Source organism: Rattus rattus, chromosome 1 (genome assembly GCF_011064425.1).
Source record: "Rattus rattus isolate New Zealand chromosome 1, Rrattus_CSIRO_v1, whole genome shotgun sequence".
NCBI classification, from domain to species: domain Eukaryota; kingdom Metazoa; phylum Chordata; class Mammalia; order Rodentia; family Muridae; genus Rattus; species Rattus rattus.
The window spans coordinates 172,106,886-172,129,410 of NC_046154.1; the positions used below are offsets into that span (position 1 = coordinate 172,106,886).

At 45.5% G+C, this 22,525-nt stretch overlaps 1 protein-coding gene across 1 annotated transcript in view; it reads right to left on the reverse strand.

Annotated features, from left to right (window-relative positions):
• The window catches only part of Cfap54 (cilia and flagella associated protein 54), a 276,477-nt gene that overhangs the window by 242,118 nt on the left and 11,834 nt on the right, over positions 1-22,525 (reverse strand). Inside the window, exons 3-11 of the mRNA XM_032911469.1 lie at positions 20,387-20,536; positions 18,713-18,884; positions 14,149-14,207; positions 7,931-8,074; positions 4,891-5,004; positions 4,663-4,764; positions 2,729-2,927; positions 368-549; positions 113-278 (exon numbers count right to left, since the gene is read on the reverse strand). Of these exons, the coding sequence (XP_032767360.1) occupies positions 113-278; positions 368-549; positions 2,729-2,927; positions 4,663-4,764; positions 4,891-5,004; positions 7,931-8,074; positions 14,149-14,207; positions 18,713-18,884; positions 20,387-20,536 (1,288 nt within the window). The remainder of the gene's footprint in view (positions 1-112; positions 279-367; positions 550-2,728; positions 2,928-4,662; positions 4,765-4,890; positions 5,005-7,930; positions 8,075-14,148; positions 14,208-18,712; positions 18,885-20,386; positions 20,537-22,525) is intronic.

Genomic DNA, 22,525 nt, shown 5'->3' on the forward strand with positions numbered 1-22,525 from the left:
TTAGATGTAGTCACTAGGCCTTCTGCTTTGGGCATGTCTTGTCTCACCTCACCAGAAAAGACTATGTTTTCTCACATAAGGCATTTTTTTATTTCAAACTTCAGCTACTCACCTTCATAAGCTATGTGTTTTAGATAACTTTGAATGGACTGGGTCTCTTTATCATTATCCAAAGGAAAGATCAAGCCTTTGTTTTTTTTCACATTGATCAATGGCTCTACTGCAAGCAGAAGAATTAAATCCTTCTCTGCTTTCTTTTCCTTGGGGCTATCCTGCTTCTGAGAAAAGTATATGCCACGGGTTAAATAGCAAGGTAATGTCATTTGAACAACACGGGAAGACAAAGGAAGAGCTGTGCACGGGTTACCTGGAGAAACGGAATAAGTTGTCCAGCTAGTGATTCAAATAAGCCCCATTCTTCATAAGTAAAAGCCAACTTTGCAAATTTCACAGATGCACCCACAGAAATAATATTTTTCCTTTCAACCAACTGATCCAGGAGATGTGTTTTGGGGAAATCAAGTTTGCCGTTTGCACCAACATTTGAAACTAGAAAATGAGAGAGGAATATTTGGATGTCATTCATTCAAAGAGACCTGCATTAGCTATTCGCTGTCAGACACTGTCAGACTCTAGGGAAAGGAGAGAGAAAAGGGTGTTGTCCCTAACCTCACTGTCACTGAGGTGACAGTGGTGGGGCACATAAGAAACCTAAGCGAGCAAACGCCCAGTGCTACAGAGACAAATAGGAAGGGTTAGCAAAGGTAAGTCTGAGGGAGGACTTTCCCTAAGGCCACGCAGAAGACGACCTTGGCGTGCTGCAGAGATGGTCAGAGGTTAAGAACATTTGCTGCTCTCACAGAGAACCCGTGTTTGGTTGCCAGCACCCACATGGCGGTTTACAACGGTCTACAATTCAAGTTCTGGGGAAACCAATGGCTTCTTCTGACCTCTATAGGCATCAGGGCACAGGACACCAGGTACACATACGGTGCCCACACATGCATTCAGGCAAAACACCCAAACACATAAAATAAAAACAAATCTGAGTGAGCTTCGCTGAGCAGAGACTGCACTGAGACTGAGTTTTTCAACAGCACGGTAAGGACAGAGGCTGCCTGGCGTGTAAGTAGAAGGAGAGGCTTGAGAGCAGTGCACGTAGGCAACTCCCATGCCATGTCTGACCGTCTCCGAGACATCCAGGAAGAAGGTGAAAGACGATCCAGGATGAGGGGACTGCTCAGAACGTAACAGGAAGGCATGACGAAGGGGAGACGGTCTCCTCCCATTTCAATGAAAACCGCGCGCAGGGTACGTACGGCGCGCAGGGTACGTGCAGATGAGGTTAAGTTTTAGCATCTGAGTGACTGAGATCAAAAGAACTCTCACTTGATGATATTTTTTAAGTTGAAAGTAAAATATTCTGATCGTGGTTCCCCCTCCCCAATTTCTCTCAGGACCTTTTTTTATGAAGCCACGAGGCCAAAGTACGGTACCAGACACTCTGCCTTCAGGAGGACCGACAGATGTACAAACGTACGCCTGCGCAGTATGAACTTACACAGGCGAACGCCTGGCTTCCCATGTCTCCTCCTGGGCAGACCTTAGAGCCGGATGTGCTGGCTGCTGCAAGGCCACAGAAGGTAAATTCAAGTTCGTGTGGAAAGAAAATTAAATATGCAAGTATTTTCAAAAAAAAAAAAAACCCACAAAGCAAGCATCCTTTACCACAGGAAACAGAAAAGTAGATCAGAGTGAATGAGAACTCAAGTACGAGTGTTCTCTCAGAAGCAAGAGGACCTTAGAAGCATGAAAAAAGAATCGGGTGCCTAGGAAAAGGACCAAGTGGGGACCGCATCCCAAGTCCACCAGCGGTGAGACTCTGAGCTCGGTGGGTGGACAGAACGGCAGACAGAAAGAACAAAACACAAATGAGTGGCCAGGGAACTCCCTTGAAGAGCCATCTCAGAAGTAGTAAGAAAGGAGGAAAGAAAAATAGTAAGATGGGAGTTGGTGGCGAATGTTAAAACACTGGCATTCGTTTCATTACGTATCTTGGTGAAAGGGAGGTAGACACAGAGAGAAAAGGAAAGCGCAATGGGAAATGCTTTGCTTGTGTTGCATGAGCTCAAAATGCCTCCAGCATCACTGGACCCGGTATGATGAGACATAAAACTAACATAAGGAAGATCAGAGTATAAAGGCTACGATCTAAAAAACAAATGAGGTTTAGTGAACACTGAACTTGTACACACACACACACACACAGGCACAGAGAGAACATCCCAATGAACAAAACATAAAACCCTTAACAAATCAGGAATTTAAGAAACTGCCTTCATCTAAAAAAAAAAAATCTATAAAAATCCCTTTAGTCATCATCTGAACTGAGGGTAAAACATTAAAGGTTTTCCATCTACCATCAAATGGGGACAAGAAGATCAGCCCACAGCGCATGTTTCTGGTGATTCTAGTCACTGCTATAAATCAAGAAATAAAAGAAAAAAGAAATCGAGAGACTAAAACCTGAAAAGGAAAAATAAAATTGTAGTTGTCATTACTCAAAGATTACTCTATTTCTTAGAAAATCAAAAGCAAATCTACAAGTGAATTATTTATAAGCGTGGTCACTGGATTCAAGGTCAGTATGTGAATTAGATACAAATTTCCAACATTCGGGAGGTGTTCAATATCAACGCCTACTATAAAACACGGATGTTGTATTTACGTAACAAAAGCTCTTTTCCAGCCATGAACAGCTCTGACACAACGTCACGCAGCTCCATTTCGTCAGTCTGCAGTGGTCCAGTCTGCAGGATTCGCCGGTTTGAGTCAAAGAGGGCTTCCAAGACAGCCAGGAACCGGGACGAGTTACTATCAAGCAGCTCATCCAGTAGTCGTTCAGTGACCGTCCGTGGCCAGGGCAACTAGAACAGAAGAGAAAGCCAGAGCAGTTAGGAGGCAAAGGCTGTGCCCTGACTAGCCAATGCTGAGGGAGCAGTTTGTCTAAGGCTGAGCCAAGTGCTTTTGGGCCCCTCGTGTCTCTACAGAAGCCGTCTAAGCCACACCAGCCAAGATAGCTATTTCTTATGTGTGCCAGTGTTTCCAAGGCAGCAGAGAAAACCTGTTTACTGTGGTCACTTGCCAAGGTAACATGGTCTCCATTGGCTTTGTGCCACCCTAGGGACAGTCCTTGAAGAATGTTGGCCTGACAATCGCTCAGCGGTGCCTTTTAGGTTCAAGGTCGAATGTCCAGGAAAACTGTGGGTTTAGGTCAGTGTTGATAAATGTGGCAGGAAATTCTCATACAGAATGTCCTCAAACTCAAATCTAGAATACTATTTTATGGTGTTAATAACTAGGGGTTTAGTGGTTAATGCTGCGGAAGCGTGGTTGGACGGATGGATGGATGGATAGATAGATAGATAGATAGATAGATAGATAGATAGATAGATAGATAGACAGACAGACAATAGACAGACAGATAAATAGATAATATGTGTGAGGTGTCAGAAGCCCTGGAACTGGAGTTACAGACAGTTGTGAGCTGCCATGTGTGGCTGGGAATTGAACCCGGGTCCTCTGGAAGAACAGCCAATGCTCTTAACCACTGAGCAGTTGACATTTGGTGCTGTGAAAAGCCACTGGACTCTGGTTCGCCTTTCAACGCTGCCAGCTGGGACGTGTGACCCAGAGCCAGTAACAGAAATGCCCTGAACCCTGATCTCTTCCTGTGTAGTGAAAAAACACCACAGCAGGTGGTTTCTAAGTCCCCCACCCCCACCCCCTTCCCAGGGTTCTGAGATTCTGTGGCTCTCCTCACAGAACCTGCTCACTACCACCCCTACCAACTGCCCTTGCCTTCATCTCCAGACTCTGTGTAGCCACTTACAGGGAAGAGCTAGCTGCCACCGTTTAGAGCGGTCAGGGATGGCTTCGGGAAGCAGGAGAACTGAACCCAGAGGACACTGAGCTCAGAGACGCAACAGGAAGAGTAAAAATAGAAGGGAAGATGGGAGGACAGGGAGGCAGAGGCAGCCCTGCAAAGAGTGCTGAGGGTGGGAGGGCCGTGGGACCAGTTAAGATACTGGAGAAGTGGAGCATTTCCACGCTGGGCACTGTGGCTCCTCCAAGCTCTCTGTCATCCCGGACAGCAGAGAAGCCAGCATTGTCTGAGTAAATAAGAGTTTCTCCCAGGCCTGGCCATGAATAGCCATTTAGCAGGCCTCTTGGCGACTCTGCTGGCCCTAAACTGCCATGGGAAATTATTTTTAAATCTTCTGAGATGTGAGGGTCATTTGTCACTATAGTATAGTCTAGTTCATGACACTCCCAGCAGAAAACCTGAAGCTAATGAGAAAACCTCAAAGCTAATGTCAAGTGCCCAGCGGCCAGGGTCTACGCAGGCCAACTCTGAGGACTGTCCGTTTGCAAGAGGCTTTTATGCAAACCTTTCCCAGGCTTGTCCTTAGCAACTCATCCATTAACGTTGCAAAACTGGGATAATGAGAGGCCCCCAAAGAGAAAGGGATGCTGGGAGGCCGTAGCTCAGTTAGGAAGACATCCCATGGCTCTAAAATCTGGGGCAGGCTTGGATGAGCCAAAGGAATCACACATACGTATTGCACGAGGGTCTAGAGAAGGGAGGCCGTGGAGACTTACGCTTTGAGCTTCCTTTAGGTTGAGTCTTATCTTCGGTCTAAACACACTTTTGTTTTTTTTCCTAGACTCAAATACTCCTCTTTTGAAGATCATCACAGCCATCTGTCTCCACAAGAAGAATGATATTAGAAGTGACAACGGGATGCACGCCTCAGCCACTAAGATTGAGCGCTTAGCCAATAGCGCTGTACAGTAGTAAATTTCTTCCATTTCATGAAATTTTCATACCTTTATCGTGGCCTCTCTGTAACATTTTCGGGAGGTTTCCAGAGAAGAGGAGGAGCTCATTAATTCCAGTTGCCTTAACTCATCAATTTTAGCTAACGCACGCCGAGCAAATGTCTGTGTTGCAATTAAAACAAATTTAATTCACAATAAGTTGGCGAAGTGTGATTAAAAATGTATAAAAGTGGTATGTTTTGATGTCTGAGGCATTTGATTTAATCTGAACTAAACTGCAGGCTGCCGTTGACTTCTTATAACGCAGTAGCTCCCCAATCTATCATTTTCTATGAACACCATTAAGGTCTATAAATCTAAAAGTTAATAAACATCCTGACACATTAACATTATGAATTATAGAATTTTTAGGAGAAAGCCAAAATATCGATTAAACAGAACCTTTGTACTGAGTACTGCTCCTCTAACAATGCACATAGGCTTGCTCACACTCAAAATGCACACACACACACACACACACACACACACACACACACATGCACATGCACACCGTAATGAGATGGTCTTCACAAAGTTCAACCTTCCTAAGATAACATGTGATGTATTCTCCACGACTGCTCAAACGATGACCACTACAGGGTGATGCCTCTGAAAGGCCTTATTCACTTTCAAGTCTCCAATACCCACATGCAGGAAAATCCTGAAGAACCTGATGGAGAGGCTGGGGGAAGGTGGGCTCTCTCCTGGAACCATCTCGCCATTGCGATGATTCTCTAGAGATTGCAACAGGGGTTCCAGTGACCCCTTGAGAAGAATAAAGGAGCAAAAGGTTACATCATTAGTGATTCTAGGACGCAACAGGTGGCACATTGAACTTCCAAATTTTCGTGTTGTTGATTTTAAAGGTTTATTTATTTATCATTTATACAATGTTCTAAATGCATGTATGACTGTACAGCAAAAGAGAGCACCAGACCTCATTACAGATGGTTGTGAGCCACCATGTGGTTGCTGGGAAGTGAACTCAAGACCCCTGGAAGAGCAGTCAGTGCTCTTTTATTTATGAGTACACTGTCGCTGTCTTCAGACACACCAGAAGAGGGCACCGGATCCCATTACGGATGGTTGTGAGGCACCATGTGGTTGCTGGGATTTGAACTCAAGACCTCTGGAAGAGCAGTCAGTGCTCTTCACCACTGAGCCATCTCTCCAGCTCTGATTTTGCCATTTTTAAAAAATACTTTTACTCCTAGCTTTTCACAAAGAAAGTCCCAGGCCAGTTACAATATTAGAATTAATGAATGTGTAAGTTCTCCTGTAAGTGAGAACCCAACAGGAATCAGAAGGTCAAAACCACCCTGTTCCGTCCCCTATCCTTTCAGGAGCCATGGAGCAACCTGAGTCTCCTCCAGCACACTCAAGTTAAGCATGCGTGTGTGGCGAGCAATTTCTAGACTTCTCCGGAGCCGTAGAAATAGCCTAGCAGGGTGTGCATTCACCTGCTCCCCTAGCTAGGGACTGCTATGACCTACCAGTTCAGAAGTAATCCAGGCAGGATAAAAACAAATGTACGAAACTATTAGTGACCGAATTACGTACATCGGCTTGGGGACAGAACAAGAGTAGATCCGAGCACAGCTGCAGAAACTGCGTCCTGCACCAGGCTCCCAGCCAATGGGGTAAGGGGACACAAGACCCAAGCAGCAGTCCTCACACCGGGCTGTGCATCCTGGGCAAAGGGTGTGTCGGCTTTTCTAATTTTCACCAAGGCTACGCTCACTGACAAGTGAATAGCATGTACCATAGGAAGGATATGCGTTTAAATGTATACTGAGCTTCCATGCCAACCAATGGGAGCCCTGCTGGCTTGTTACACATCGAGTGTTCGGCCTAGAAATGTCCCCGCCAAAAATGGGGGTAACAAATCTGATATCAGTCAGGAGGCAGAGAAGAATCAAGATAAATATATAATAGGTTCAATGGAGTCCAAAACTGGGCAGGGACGGAAGGAGCTTCCCTGTAAAAACAAACTGAGGAGAGGAGGATGCTGGAAACAGCAGAGGAGGGCAGCGAGGGCCGAGGAGATGGGTCCCCGGGTAAAATGCTTGCTACACAAGCATGAGGACCTGAGTTTGGATCCCCAGGGCCCAGGTAAAGCCAGACACAGTAGCTCACATCTGTAATCTCAGTGTTGCTATGGCAATATGGGAGGCAGAGACAGGCAAATCTCTCATGGGCCAACTAGTCTGGAGTAAGCAACAGTGACAAGAGACGCTGTCTGAAACAAAATGAAAAGCAAGGACCAAGACCCAAGGTCATCCTCTGACCTCCACATGTGCTCTCTCTCTCTCTCTCTCTCTCTCTCTCTCTCTCTCTCTCTCTCTCACACACACACACACACACACACACACACACACACACACACACACATATGCTGGGAGCCAAGCCCACTTTCACACCCTCTATTTCAGGAATGTTCTCAGGAATGTTTCAAGCCCAATTATACAGCCTCTGTGGGAAACCTAGCCAGTTATCTGTCCGTATCAGTACACTTGGAATTTACAGTTTAGGATTGCAAGGAACCACAAGAACAACAGGATGGTGGTGATGATGATGAATTGGTCTTGGGCCCTGTGTGATTTTCCGCTTGTCTTTCTAAGCCTCTGGCCTGAAATAAAGTTTGAGAGCTTGATCAGACAAACAACTTGCTCTCCTTTGTGTCTCCTGTCCCCCATTCTTTCGCCCCCTCCTCAGTTCTCTGCTGAATCCCCCTCAGGTTGAGGCATGCACGCACACGCACGCACACACACACACACACACACCCTACCCAGGAAAGCAGGAGGAATGAAAGGGGCAAAGAAGATCCAAGCTCGTAGGGTAAGAGTCAAGGAGAACAAACACACACAAAAGCCACAAAATGGCGAAACGGAATAACCAAGAAAATGTCTTCAGGTAAAACCAGGAGTTTCTTGGCTTTGCTTCTTTCCAGCTCTTTGGCTGCTCTGTAGCCTTGAGCCATCTAAAGGAGGGAGGGTTTGATAAGCTGTACTTCAGATACTGAAGCCATCCACCTCAGAGAGCCACATACCTCCCCGTGGATGCCATTTTGGCAGTCATAGTGGCACTGGCAGACAGCAGTGTAGAGAGTGGCTCTCCACGTCAGGTACCTGACAGACAGGAGCGGGACAGAGGACTCCATGCACATGCTGGCCCACAGCAGGAACTCTAAGGCCTGGGAAGCAGAGAGCACATTAGTTCTGAATTAGTTCTCGTCTCTTAACACTAGCCACAATGATATTTCTCAGAAGCATCAAAGTCCACGCTTTGAGTTCAGGTTATTGGCTACTCCGATCAGGTACCATAAACAATGAGTCAAAGGAAACTAGCATTTCATGTGTGTGTGTGTGTGTGTGTGTGTGTGTGTGTGTGTGTGTGTGTGTGTGTGTACACATGTGTGTATGTGTGCTGGTGTGTGTGCACATGTATATGTGCACAGGCCAAAGTCAACACTAAATGTCCTCCCCAAATGCTCTCCATCTGTTTTTTTTTTTTGTTTTTTTTTTTTTTTTGAAATAGAGTCCGTCACTGAACCCAAGCCTCCCTGACTTAGCTGGACTGGCTGGCCACCTCGTCCCACAAGGTATACCTGTCTCCCCTTTCTCCGTGCATGGATTAGAGGCATACCGCCCTGCCTGGCTCCTTTATAAACATGGGTTCTGGAAATCAAACTCAGGTGTTCGTGATTTTAAACCAAGCACTTACCAAGAGCCCATCTCCCTACCCCCTGAGTTTTGTTTTTAATTTAAGTTGAGAGAGCCCCAAGTCTCGATGTAGCTGTTTTGGAGGCTTTATTGTTCTAGAATAGTTCCTCAAGAGGCCTATGAGCTGAACTCATTTTCAGCAACATTCTCCAAGTGGAGAATGGTCTAGGAGCAACTCAAAGTTGCTAGCTGGTCTGTGGAATCGGTGTATTGTTTTGGTTTAGGAGGATCAGGAGAATGGAAAGGGCTTTAACAGTCAGACTGAAATCACATAAGCTTAGGCCGCATTCCCATTTCAGTGTCTCTCTAGACCTCAATTGCCTGTGCATCACAACCCCATATCACCTGGCAAGCAGGAGGTGTGCCGTAAATCTTTGTTGACTGGCAGACAGACCTTCACTAAAAGAGCAGTTCACCAAGCTGGCTATGGAAATACTTCAAGCAATCATAGAAACGGAAGAGCAGGAATCCCCCCTAACATTCTTTCCTTCAACATTACCAGCACCAACACCGGACATCCCACGTCTTCCCTACCAAGAGTTCCTATCCCAGTAACAAGAAACACTTTGTGGCAGCCATAGGGCGATTTTCAACCCAAGAAAATGACAACTTCATAATCTAAATTACTATCCACCTTGATAGGCTTCCAGCACTTAGTCCTAGCTAGATCTTCTGGGAGAGAACCAAACAATGCACAGCTCACTTCCAAACAGGTCTAAGGCCCTGAAAATCCCAACGCAGCCTGTGCTCCCTGCTAGATCCGTCTCCAGGATACATTTCCCAGGCCCCCGTAGGACTCACTCAAATCCATCTCCCTTGTCCAGCACAGCTGGTGTTCAGTGACTTTGCTCTAGGGTGTGTGGGTGACCGTAGTGAGGAGATTCGGGCCCGTTCTGAAGACACAGCACTGCCAAGTCAGCCCCACGGTGGCGCTTTCTGCCACGGAGTCCGAGGTTGTCGGTTTACCTTGCCACCACCATCAGAACCTCCTGTTTTCTCCCACCCACTGCCCCATCATGGTTTTGGGATCACCATGGTTCGGAGAACATGGAGTGAAACTCTGTGTAAACACCTCTTCAAAAACACCATGCCTTTGCAAAATCCCTCGAAGCTTCCACAACGAGAAAGTTCACGTTTCAAAGTAAAAATAGCTTCCCTGGACAGTTACACTTGGGTTTGGCTTTAAGAGTTGGAATTAAAGAAAGAAAGGAAAGCTCAAAGAGTGTATTGCCAGAAGGGACCCTAAGTTAAATCTAACCTAATCTGACTCAGAGAGAATGAACTGGGGCTGGAATTCAAGTCTTTGAACTGCTAAGTGCAGCATTCTTTCCACCGCACAGCGAAGCCTGGACAAAGGAGAGAAGTGTGCCAAAGCCCACTGGAAAACCTGCTTTCAAGTTTGGAGATGAAAAGCCATTGCAAAAACAAAACAAAAAAAAAAAACCCTCAGTTTATAGCTTTTTCCCCCTCTAGCCCTAAAGGCTAGAGATAATTATTTTTATTAATAAAATGGATGGACTAAAACAGGACAATTTTCTTCATGGAAAAAACAAAACTTCCAAAAGCTAAAATCTAGACGAACCTAAACAATGGACCGCACAAAAGCATGCTTCAGGTGTCAGCAGGAAAAAAAAAAAAAAAACCACACACACACACAATAAATTAGCTCAGCCACTGGATGGCACTGCAGACTCGTGTATCACAGATTTATGTCAGAAGCCATTTCAAGGTTGACTTGGAGTTTATGAAATAATGCATACAGGAGTGGCTTAATGACTCTGCAAGTCAGATATTTTACCACAATAGTTAGGAAAGTAAAACATAAATCCATACTTTTGCTAGTATGTTCTTTAACATTTGTTGAGTCCCAGACTGCCCCTTACGATGCTACAGAAAACACTAGATTTATTCTGTGACCCCAAGCAAATGTGTCTCTTGGTAGTTAGGAATAGTTTTGGATAGATGACTCCTTGTAGTACTGAGTGTGGACTGGAGAGTGCTCTAGTGGCTTTATCTGAAGGAAAGCCCTTCATCGATCCTGGTCTTTGGGATTTTAAAGGGAAAGATCTGTCCCTCCCACACAGCTCCTCCACTGGAGTAGGTAAACCAGAGAAAGACAGGCAAGACGGGAGCCGACTTAGTGACTGGATAGCCATTGCTCTTATGGAGTTGGGCCATGGTCCTTCTGACTGTGGCCTCAGAACGCCCCAGTCTACACCTGCAGCTGTGAGCAAGCTCATTTTCTAAGCCTCTGCACCCCCGTCTGTAAGTTAAGTGAAAACAGTTTCCTCGTGAAAGTGTTGGTATGAGGATTAAATGGGGAAATTCATGAAGGAACTTAGCAGAATACATGGGACATGGTGAGTCCATACGGTGGTGGTGGTGGTATTGGTGATAGTGATGATGATGGTGGTGGTGGTGGTGGTGGTGGTGGTGGTGATGGTGATGGTGGTGGTGGTGGTGGTGGTGGTGATGGTGGTGGTGATGATGGTGGTGGTGGTGGTGGTGATGGTGGTGGTGATGGTGGTGGTGGTGGTGGTGGTGATGATGGTGGTGATGGTGGTGGTGATGGTGGTGGTGATGGTGGTGGTGATGTGGTGGTGATGGTGGTGGTGGTGATGGTGATGGTGGTGGTGATGGTGGTGGTGATGGTGATGGTGGTGGTGAGGGTGAGGGTGATGATGATGCCACCACTGCCTGGTGGTGAGGCACTGAAGATTTCTACCTCAAAAGACCATGGTGTGTATTGCTCTGCATGCAAAATCCTTCCACAGTGCCCAGAATGTAATAAGGTTTACATCAATAGTGAAGGGTAAGCCATAATACCTGGGTTCTACATTACTGGAAGATTAAGTCAACCAAGATTGACTCCATGAGTTCCTGGAGATGCCCAGGTCTACTTCTGTCCCATGCAGTTACAGACTTGAATTCGGGGACTGGGAAAATGGTAAAATGCCATGCAAGTATAATGACCTGAGTTCACACCTCAGCACCCATGTTGGAGCCAGGCACAGTGGCGTGTGTCTTTAACTCTTGCCCTGGAAGGAGAGAGAGATGGACGGGAGGTTCTGACGACGCTGGCAAAGTAAACCAGCAGCCTCGGCAGCAGTGGCAAAAAGCACCACCAAAGCAATGCCGGATGCACTTGGCCATGGCGTGGCTTCAGAACTGGGCCCGAATCACCCGCACACCCTAGAACCAAACTGTGCACATTCTGTGAGAGTTCCTGTCCCAAAAGCCAAGGTGAAGATCAACTGTGGATGGCATCTGACATCAGCTTCTGGCCTATAAACAAACATTCACACATGTATACACACACACAGATGCACACACATTCATATATGTATCTACACATGCACATGCATATACACACACATGCATACGTGGTGATCACCCACAGACACACAGACACATTCAGACATGTGTATACGTGCATACACTAAATGAATAAAAATAATAATAAAAAACTGACTCTAGAGCCTGCAGGCTTCCTATGTGGTGGGATCTCCGGCCTATGTGCATCAAATGGAGCTACCCATGTGTAGCCTCAGAGAAGCTATGCGGAGAGACCATGTGGAGGCTTGGGAATTTCTGGGTAAAAAATATTAATTCCCTTGAAGTCTATTATACTGAGCAAACTGGAAGAGTCTAATCTGACCTCCCAGTGACAGTTGTATAACCCCTAAATCCTTCATTGCCCCGAACCCCTTCCCACACGCCGGGGGCTGCTCAACTGTCCTCTTCTACCTTGCACTTTGTCAGAGTCCCATGAGGCTGGAAGAAGAGGTGTCTGCTGTGGGTTAGAAATAGATTATTTTCAGATGACTATCACGTTGATTTAAAATCCTCTTGATGTTAACAAGTATAAACTCTAACGAACACATGTTGACCCAGACAGATGTGCCCTTCAGAGCTCTGACAGGCAAACACTAGAGCAGACCGAGCTCGGCAGCTCTGGTATTTGTGAACGCTGCAAGTGCAAATTCCTTTTTAGGATCTCATCGGCAACTAAAAGCAGCATGGGTGGTGGAGTTTATAGAACAGCTTATTATTATGTGTGGGACAGCCTCGCTTCCACTCTGTCCGTACTCGAAACGCTCGCCCAGAATTTCCTCAAGATATTATTAGTAATAGTTTGCTTTTTATCATTTGAGGAACAGAAAGTGAACGTGCAATTAATGCTATCCACGAAGCATGCAGACATCATGCCTTCTGTTTTTACTTTTTAAGTGTTGCTAGCTCTAAGATGCAGGCCTAGTTTTGATGGAATATGTAAAAAAAGAAAAAGAAAAGAGAAGAAAAGAAAAGAAAAGAAAAAGAAAAGAGAAGAAAAGAAAAGAAAAGAAAGTCTCTCCAAAGCGTTTGACTACTCAGGGACAGACACTCATAAGAAAGCAATGTTTCCCATGCCAACGGCAACTCCAGCAGGGTCTCCATGGGAGTATAGTTGCTTTTTCTGGTCTGCGTTCCAACGCTTGGAAAATGAATACAGGAAATAAATGTCTTCCACCAACAAACGTGTGACCAACATTGTGGGGAAAATCAATAGACTTGGTAGCGGCTTCCTCATTGCTGAAACTGCTCGGCGAGTCCCAGGATGCAAGAACTGTGTAAGTTAGAGTCTCTGGGCCTAGCAAGAGGAGCACTTGTCTCGGAAGCATGACTACCTGAGTTTGGGCCCCGGAACCCAAGGGAAGTGCCAGCTATGATGGCACATGCTTCATATTAAGACACTGACAGGCTGGAGGCTGCAGGGTCCCTGAGGCAGGCTGGCCAGCTAGTCTATTCTAATGGAGCGCTCTTAGTGGACGTCTCAAAGGAGGTAGACAGAATTCCCAAGAGTGATAACCAAATAGTTCAATGGCCTGCAAATACACATTGTGTCGGCACACGCATGAGCACACACGTAGTATGTATATACGAAAAAATATAATTTAAAAAAGTCCCCTTGCCCACAGCTGCAGGAGGAGTTAGAGAGTTTGGGTGTTTTTTTCCAAGTAGCTTGTAAGTGGTAAGTAAAAAGTCCAAGAACTCCATAATACAGTTTATCTGGAAAACTAAGACAGAGTGACAGAGGACACTCTTAATGATTATTATGGGACAAACAGCATGAAGAGGAATGTCTTGGTCCAGTCAGTAAGGAGAGTCCCCTTTCCTAGTAACCAGATGATGACTAGAATACCTAGTAACCAGGAGAGACTAGAATACCACCCCCGCTTCTTTAATATGAGTACACTGTCTTCAGACACACCAGAAGAGGGCATAGGATCCCACTACAGATGGTTGTGAGCCACCGTGTGGTGGTTGCTGGGAATTGAACTGAGGACCTCTGGAAGAGCAGTCGATGTTCTTAACCACTGAGCCATCTCTCCGGTCCAATAACCCTCATTCTTTACATATGGCCCTCCCTTCGTACGATTACTATGAAAACATTTTGTCACATATATTTACTAACTGTTCAATGATTCCCTAGACAGCCTCTGCTCGGTTCAGCACTCTGTGTATGGTGTAGAAAGCAGTGAGAGGCAAGCTTTCCACATCTTACCTTGGAAGACTGTCCTATGACCATCAGCTTCCGGCAAATGGTGTAGATGTAAAGAGTACCTGAATGGAGAGAAAGACGTGAGTACACTGTGCAGTCGAAGGCTGAGACTGCATACTGCAGTTTCTAAGGCTTAGGTCTGCCACCCGCCAAACGAGCACTCTCGTGAGGTTTGATGACGGGAAGAGGTGATAATCGTTTATATTTTCTTGTCACTTCAGCATAAAATCATGGAGACAACTAATATGATCGTATTTTAAATAAGTCGACGCCTCAATCCTCCAGTCTCATTTTATGGCAATGCGAGTTTTAAGATATACTGGAGAGAATAATATTTCAGCGGGTAATTCACGTATACCTTCTGGTTTTATTGTGTTCTTTGTTCCTGTGGCTTCCTCATGGTTGAGAATGAGATATTCATCTCTGCACAATATTAGGATACATTTAATCCAGAAGGAAGTCGGGTGGTTTGAAACTTGAAACAGGCAAGAAGCTGTGTTTTACCTCTTTCCTGCCTCAGATAACATTCACCCCGTTATTAAGTCATTCCCTATAGCCAGCATAACAGAAACTAGCATCACGGTACGATTTCTGTGTCGGGTGATTCATTACAAGAGGAAAGCAGGCTTGCTTGCGGCAGGACAGGAGGGAGCGAAGAGCATCGCTAGACCTCCTCTGTGGGTAAAGGACACGGTGGTGCTAGAAACCTGCTTGAAAGTGCTCGTGCTTTTAAAAGGCTTGGCTTGTAACGGCAAGAAGTCCAACTGTTTTCTACAAAATAGCTGATCTAAAATTCACAACCGTCAAAATTCAACTCTAAAAGCATCTGTTCCGAGAGGCATTCCTTGACTTAAAAAAAAAAAAAGAACGTGAGAGAAACAAACATCAATTACACGCATCGGGAGTAAAAACACTGAACGCCGCGTGAAGTACTTACAGCACCTAAAGGCTCACGGAGAAGACAATTATCTGATTCTCCGCAGCCAAGGACTCGGCAGACCGAGTGCCCGAGTCATGTGCTCTATGCTTGCATCTATGGATGCCACACGGCTAGAACCTGCTCAAAGCCGTTCTACGCACCTCAGCTTGGCTATGCTGAAGATACAGCTCGGGTTCAGTGGGTCAGGTGAGGGCTTTGCGAGCATGGGGCCTTAAGCTGGCTGGGTGTGACCCCAGCCCTGGGAGGAGAGAGAAAGGTACTGTTGGCATTTCATCTAGGCTCCACCCACAGTTACCTGGCAACAGCCAGGCGTGCCTGACTCACTATATAAGGGGCTGCTTGCTCCCTCCACACTTTCCTCCTGCTCCTTCTTGCTCCTGCCCCCTGCCCTCTTCTCCTCTCCCCCTCTCTCTCCTCTCTCTCTCTCTCTCTCTCTTCTCATCTTTCTCTGTCTCTACTACCCCCTCAACTCTCCTCTCCATGCCCTAAATAGACTCTATTCTATACTATACTCGTATAGTATATCTATATATGCTCGTATATCTCATGTAGCTGGTACCTCAGGGGAAGGGATGCCTCAGCTAGGCCCGCAGAGGCACCCCCTTCTCCCACACCATACCATGCCTCCACCAAACATATTCCTTCCTTCTTATCTTTTTATACAACGCTACAGGTGAGTTCCAGGGACTCACTAACCAGCCAGTCTAGCTGAAACAGTGATCTGTAGGTTCAGTAACAAAACCCTGTTTCAAAAGACAATAGAGGAAGACACTCGGACACTAATTACTACATTCACACACACACACACACACACACACACACACACACACACACACTAGACACACATATATCTTATACTACACACATGTGTCTACATATATACACTACACATGCATGTACATACATATACATACATATGCATACACAACACACATACATACACAACTACATTACACATCCAGACACATATATACTATACAGACTGGGTGGGGAGATGCAACTGTATGACTGATTCCTTGTAGAAAGGAAACCCAGTCACCAAGTAGGGCAGGGCACAGGAAGCACATGCCTGCCCGCACAACATGTGACTCAGGTTCAAGCCAGGAGCCTGGAAAAACATGTCAGCAGCAGGGGGCTGTTGTCAGAAAGGACAAAGGCTCTTCTAGGTTTCAAGCCATACCTGTAACCTTGCTAGTCCTAACGCATCCCGACCACAGCTAAATTCTGCTTCCATGGTTCCGGTTTTGGCCTGGGCTCAGTTACACAGCAGAAGCCACCAGAGTAGACGGTACAAGATGGGGCACAGACTGAATCTTTATGATCGCAGGGAAATTTTGGAAGCCAACTTTTTTTTTTTTTTTTTTTATTCTTTTTTTTTCGAGCTGGGGACCGAACCCAAGGTCTTGCGCTTCCTAGGCAAGCGCTCTACCACTGAGCTAAATCCCCAACCCCCCCCCCTTTTTTTTGAGCCAAATCCATCCTACCCTGAATTTTCTGTTCAAAGGACTCCTTTGCATCAAAGATGGCCACTGTCAAAAACCGGTCTGAAAGTCTCAATTAGTTGAGTTCAGTTACTTGAGAATATTTGAAATCTTTCAGAAAGAATGAAGACTAACTAGATATCTTAAGTAACCAGTGACACATTGTCAATGTAATAAAAGGCTAAATGTACTTTGACAAGTTATCAAATGCATAGTTCTGACCGCTTAGAATACAAAGTGTAAAAACCTTGGGCCCATCACGTATTTGTTAATCCCAGAATTGGACCAGCTTTGCCCCAAATATTCCAGGTGTTTATGCCCCTGGCTCCTTCAGCTCTTGGTTCAGTAGTTTTTGTACATTCCCAGCCCCGCCCCCTCCCTTAGCCTGGCTTGCCTTCCTTATCTGCCTTCCCACCCGCATTCTCTCCACAGCAGTACCTGACACTATTTGTTTCATGCACCACCTCCCTGCAGCAGGAGGAAGCGTAAGACTTTATCTACTTCTGTGCCTCAGACACCTAGGGCCATACCGGGCTCATGGGAGGCACTCAGTAAGTCTTAGATGACGACACTAATTAGTGAAACCAAGTTTAGAACACGTATGGCCCACCACCCAGCAACTGCGCTCCTGGACACAGGTCCCAGAAAACCGTCCCTCCAATCTTTGAGACGAGATGAGCAAAGATATTCACGGCAGAACTGTTAGGCTAGGTGCTTCTCCATAGGGACATACACGGGAAGTTAGAGTCACATACTGGGACCTGGTGCATTCTACAAGAGTAGCACTGACTGGGGGACCCAGGAAGCAGTAGAGTGCAGAGCTCAAAGTCATATGTATAAACACAGAGATCGGAACCAGAATAGAGACGAAGGAGTTGGAGATGCAGAACTTTGCAGAACTCTAATCTCTTTTATAAAGAAGGGAAGACAGAGGAGAAAAAATATGATTATTTATTTATTCATTCATTCGTTTATTTATGAGCCAGGGAGTATCATATAGCCCAGCTGCTCTTAACTCTCCGTCTTCCTGCCTAAGGCTCCAAACGCTAGAACTACAGGTTTACGTCATTTCTACCCCTCCAGAGACCCCAGCCTTGCACATGCTCTTCACTCTCAGGGGCCCAGAAGCACTGGCTCCTGCTCTGTCCCACTCTGTCAGCGTACCTCGGCTCTGACTAAAGAACCAAGGACACTGCGGGTGACCAGCCACAAATGCTGCCCAGTCACGAACCCCAGGAGCCATCCTCGTTTCTAGTAGTGAACGTGCACTGCAGGTTCAGCCATGATGGCAGCGCGTGATGTGGGGTGGGTGAAGTCGGGAAAGGTTAGGAGGTAAACTTTCAAATGCCATGAGAGGAGGGAAAGCCGTACGTTTTCATTGGAATTACTCTTCCTTAGTCTACGCACTTCCACTAGACTGTCACGATCATTTTTCCTCATCATCACCAAGAAAACAGCAGAATGTATTATCCAGAGGCCAGTACAGTGAGCACTTCAGAACAGCTTTAGAGTAGAAAACAAACATTACACTTTAATAATAGCCAAGATAAGTATATATATATATATGTATATATATATGTATATATGCATGTGTGCATGTGCACATGAATGTATGTGAGAGAGACAGAGAGGGAGAGGGAGAGGGAGGGGAGAGAGAGAGAGAGAGAGAGAGAGAGAGAGAGAGAGAGAGAGAGAGAGAGAGAGAGATCCTTACTCAAAAACAAACTGGGTGGTAGGGGAAGTTCCTACATAGAAAGCCAAAACTGCTGGCCAGAGCCTTTGAGGAGAAGACAGAGAAAGCGGATGATTCTTAGACTCAATGTACCATTGGTCTGCTCCCGTATGTCTCCTCCACTCATCAACCATGGTCCCTACTTGTCATAGACCTGAAACCAACTACCCCATAGCCACTGGCTCTTCCTTTGGTGAAATCCCCAGCATCTCTACTTGTGAGGACAAAAAAAATGTAATCCAAACTTTAAAAAAAAAAAGTAATACAATTATTCTATTCTACGTACATGTACTCGTATTCAATTATAGTATACAAACGTGTACGTCTTAAATCACAAAAGCACGTTGCCATCAAACTTGGCATTTAAATAACGATCTGAAAGGCACAATGGGGATAAGGCATCTTGGTTCACACCGTTGAAGATAATCCAGCAAAGGTGCTCCTGAGGGAGCGCCACCTGCATGATGAGTCTAAAGGAAGACAGGATCTGCAGAAACTGTCGCACGGATTCTTCATTCCGCAGATTGGCATCACTTTGGCAGACCAGCTGGTAGTTGCAAATATTTTTTCCACTCAAAGCATGAAACTGAAAGACACAGGAAATAAATGAATATAAACCAGGCTTATAGAATTAAAGGGGGGGGCATTTCTCAACGATGTTGAACGCCAGAAACACTAAAATGCAAACGTTTATATTTAATTGTATTTAATGGATTGGCAGGCAAAGAAATACAAGACAGGCTTCCTTAGAAAATTTAAGATCAGCTTTCCGAAGGCGAAAGAAAATCCCAAACAAAAAAGTACTGAAATCTCATTAGCCTGTTATCTCATTACCACTCGTCAGGAGTTGTAATCTCATCCTAGAGCATTTTAGCCTATTTATTAGCTCAAATGTGATTGTCTCGATTTATAGAATGCTTTCAGCAAATGTTGATTGACCACTACTGTTTCAAGGGAGACTTGAAAAAAGGAGAGAGCTTCTGCTCCTGACAGAAGCAAAATGTTCCAGGCACAGGCAGCTTTAGGAGTGCTTCGGGGTTCTGTCATGGCCACTGAGTCCAGAAGAGGGCGTCAGGAACGCTGGAATTGCAGGCTGCCATGACTGAGTGCTGGGGGCCAAATTCAGTTCCTCTGGGAGGGCAATAAGCACTCTCAACTGCATGGCTGTCTTTCCAGCCCCTGGGCTTGTTTCTTTATCTCTAATAATCGTGTTTCTTCTATCAGTAAAAAGGCAAAATAGTTCCACCTCCTAGGGCCATAAGGAGGCTGTGAGGTGGTAAATTCACACAGTGCATGCAGACCTTACCTCGCACAGAGCTCGCTTTGGCATTTTGGATTTTTTTTTTTTCTGTTGGCTTGCGTTTTTATCCCCATAAAGACACCTGGGGTATTTGGAAGAGGACATAACAAAGCCAGACACTGAGAATCTTAGGGAGGGTAAATCCGACAGGGTCCCCAGCCCCATCTTTCTATCAAGGATTCCTTTAGCTCCCAGAATCCCAAGCACAGTTGTGATGTAAGGCGGGATTTGGGGGGGGGGGGTTGTTCAACTGGTAAATTAATACTAACAATTAATATATAGTAACACAAATATAATAAAAGATGGGTAAAATTTCTTATCAAAAATCTATGTTCATGCTCAAAGAGAACCCTTTGTTTTATATTTATTTTTTTACTATATATATAGTATATGATATTCATAAATATACATATATATGTATATATATATATATATGAAGCCTCATTTTTCTCTTCTATAAGATGGAGCAATAATAAGGCCTAACACCTGTTTTAAGGATCCAATATGCTTCCCAAAACTCTTCGTAAATGAATGCACCTACAGGTATTAGTTATTCTAACAACAGTGCAGGCTGCAGGATGAACTAGCACTTATATTAACACAACCACTGGGGCTTAGTGGATTCCCCATTTTGTCTAGCCCTCAAAACATGTATCAGACGACTTATGGGGCACAGCCAGGTGCTGTGTGAGGAGGAGGAAGCGATCTAGTCACCGTCAGCCAAAGGCTACACTAATCCCACTACTATTCACAAGCCGCAGGGCCCTTAGCTTCTCCTCCCAACTTACTGTAAGTCTAGCCATTTCATCGCCAAAGCCTTTTGGGAAGAAGACAGTCTTGAACTGATTTACGTCTTCTTTGTTCTCATCGAAGTCGAAGTCAGTGGTGAACCCCTGGAGATAGCGCCCATAGCATTGCAGAAGAGCCAGCTTGTACTCCTGAAATAAAGAGGGCCTGTTACAGTTTCAAATGTAAGGACTGGGTGGTAATCAGAGTATCCTTAGTCATGTAAGTGTGGGTTACTACTACTTCCAGAAGCAGATACAGCCAGTGTTTCAACGTAACTTTATGGAAAAACAAATGTTACCCTTTTGTACCTAGGGTCTGTTTCTTTACTCTCCCAGCTCTATAATACCATGTGACTAGCACCATTTCCCAAGCATATGTAAAGTGGCAGACATTCTCTAGGCCATGCATGCCTGTTATTGTGTTGAATTCTCAGAAGAAGGCGTCTGGGACATGGGACCATCATGACCATAGCCATGAGAAGATGCACGTTTCGTTCTGTTTGTGGTAAAACCCTCGACATCTCATAGACTCTAAGTTCCCAAATCCATCATCCCCTGCTCATGGCGGCCCACATGCTCAATTCAAGAGTGAGGACTGTCTCCTTGCTGTGAGTCAGGGGTTTTGTTTCCATCGAGCACACGGGATGGTTGACCTGGAAAGTGTCAGCAGGAAACAGGAGAAGAACCTTCGCAACTTCTCCATAGCTTCCTCCTCCTCAGCCCTGTCTCCAGGAAAAGCCACTGGCCTGCTTCTGACCCACCCACCTGCCTAGCCCCTTGTGGGATCTCCACCATCAAACACGGCTCCATTCTCAACATCAAACATCACTCATTCTTGTTTCTATCGACTTGTCTCCTCACAGGTTGGTTTTGGATCTTTCCCGTTCTAACTGGATTTGTATAATATACCCAAAATAGTCTCAAAAATCATAGCGTCCCACGAGATTATCTGTGCTCTAGCTGAAATATAAATAGTCTAGAAATTGATGGCAGCAACGATCAAGTTCATTTCCAGGATTGCAAACACCTTCAGTGACCCATTTCCTACCACTGAAAAGGAGAGAAGTCGTCCCTATTCTTCCATCCAAATGTAAACACTCTACCTAGGCCTGTCTATCAGAAGCATCCATTGAGGGTCCTTGGCTACTGCCCACGGTCAGCTTGTTCCCTCAGTGTCTGACACGCTTCCTTCTCCCTCTACTGAAGTCCACACTCACCCACTGCTGCTAAGACTCCAAGGTGTCCGCCTCTCGTTCCCAGAGCTACCAAGATCCAAAGGCGATGTTGTCAGCTGCTGTCGCTCCACTCCACAGAAATAGAAGAACTTGGAAGTCGCCTACTTTCTCCCAAGCCCTGCATTTTCAAGTGTGTAAGAACCATGGTGCATGCATGCCGAGTTACGGCTGACTTTGACTTAGGGTTAATTAGTTCTGTGGGTGAAAGGGTCCCGAAAAGAAAGGTGACCTTAGACTCAGCCTTCCGGGTGGCTCATGGCTGATTAGAACTGTCGGGACTGAGGAGAGGCTGGTGTGGCAAGTCCAGCGTCTAATTACAATTTATCTTGAGCTACCTTTTAGCCCCTTTAAAGCATTCCTTGCCTGCCTCTGTGTTTGATCCTCATGACTTGACTACCAGGTAAGATCACTTGGAATATGCTAACTTAGGAGACCCCCCTAGAACTGCCACCAACCAAAAGGATGAATATGTCATCAGACAGGTGTCTGAGGCTTACGGAGATTTCCCACTTTGCTGTGACCTGCCTGCCTCATGTTTCTACCAATATATTTGAAAAGCGTTTTCGTGTGTGACAAAAAGTCCTAAGTGACTATAAAGGCTTTGTCAAACTCTTAACCATATTAGACAAGTAATTTGGGGGGAACCTGAATCTATGTCCCTAGGCCATGGTCACTCACATGTGTCTTCAGAAAACATTATCTTTTATCTTACCTGGGGTCAGTGTTGCACTTTTGCATTGATGGTGTTTTAAAACGGAAGCCTTTCTATACCTCATCTTCTGCTTCAGCGGTTCTCAACCTTCCTAACACCTCTGCAACCCTTTATAACACAGTTCCTCATGCTGTGCTGACTCCCAACCATAGAATTATTTCATTGCTACCTCATAACTTTACGGTAGCTACC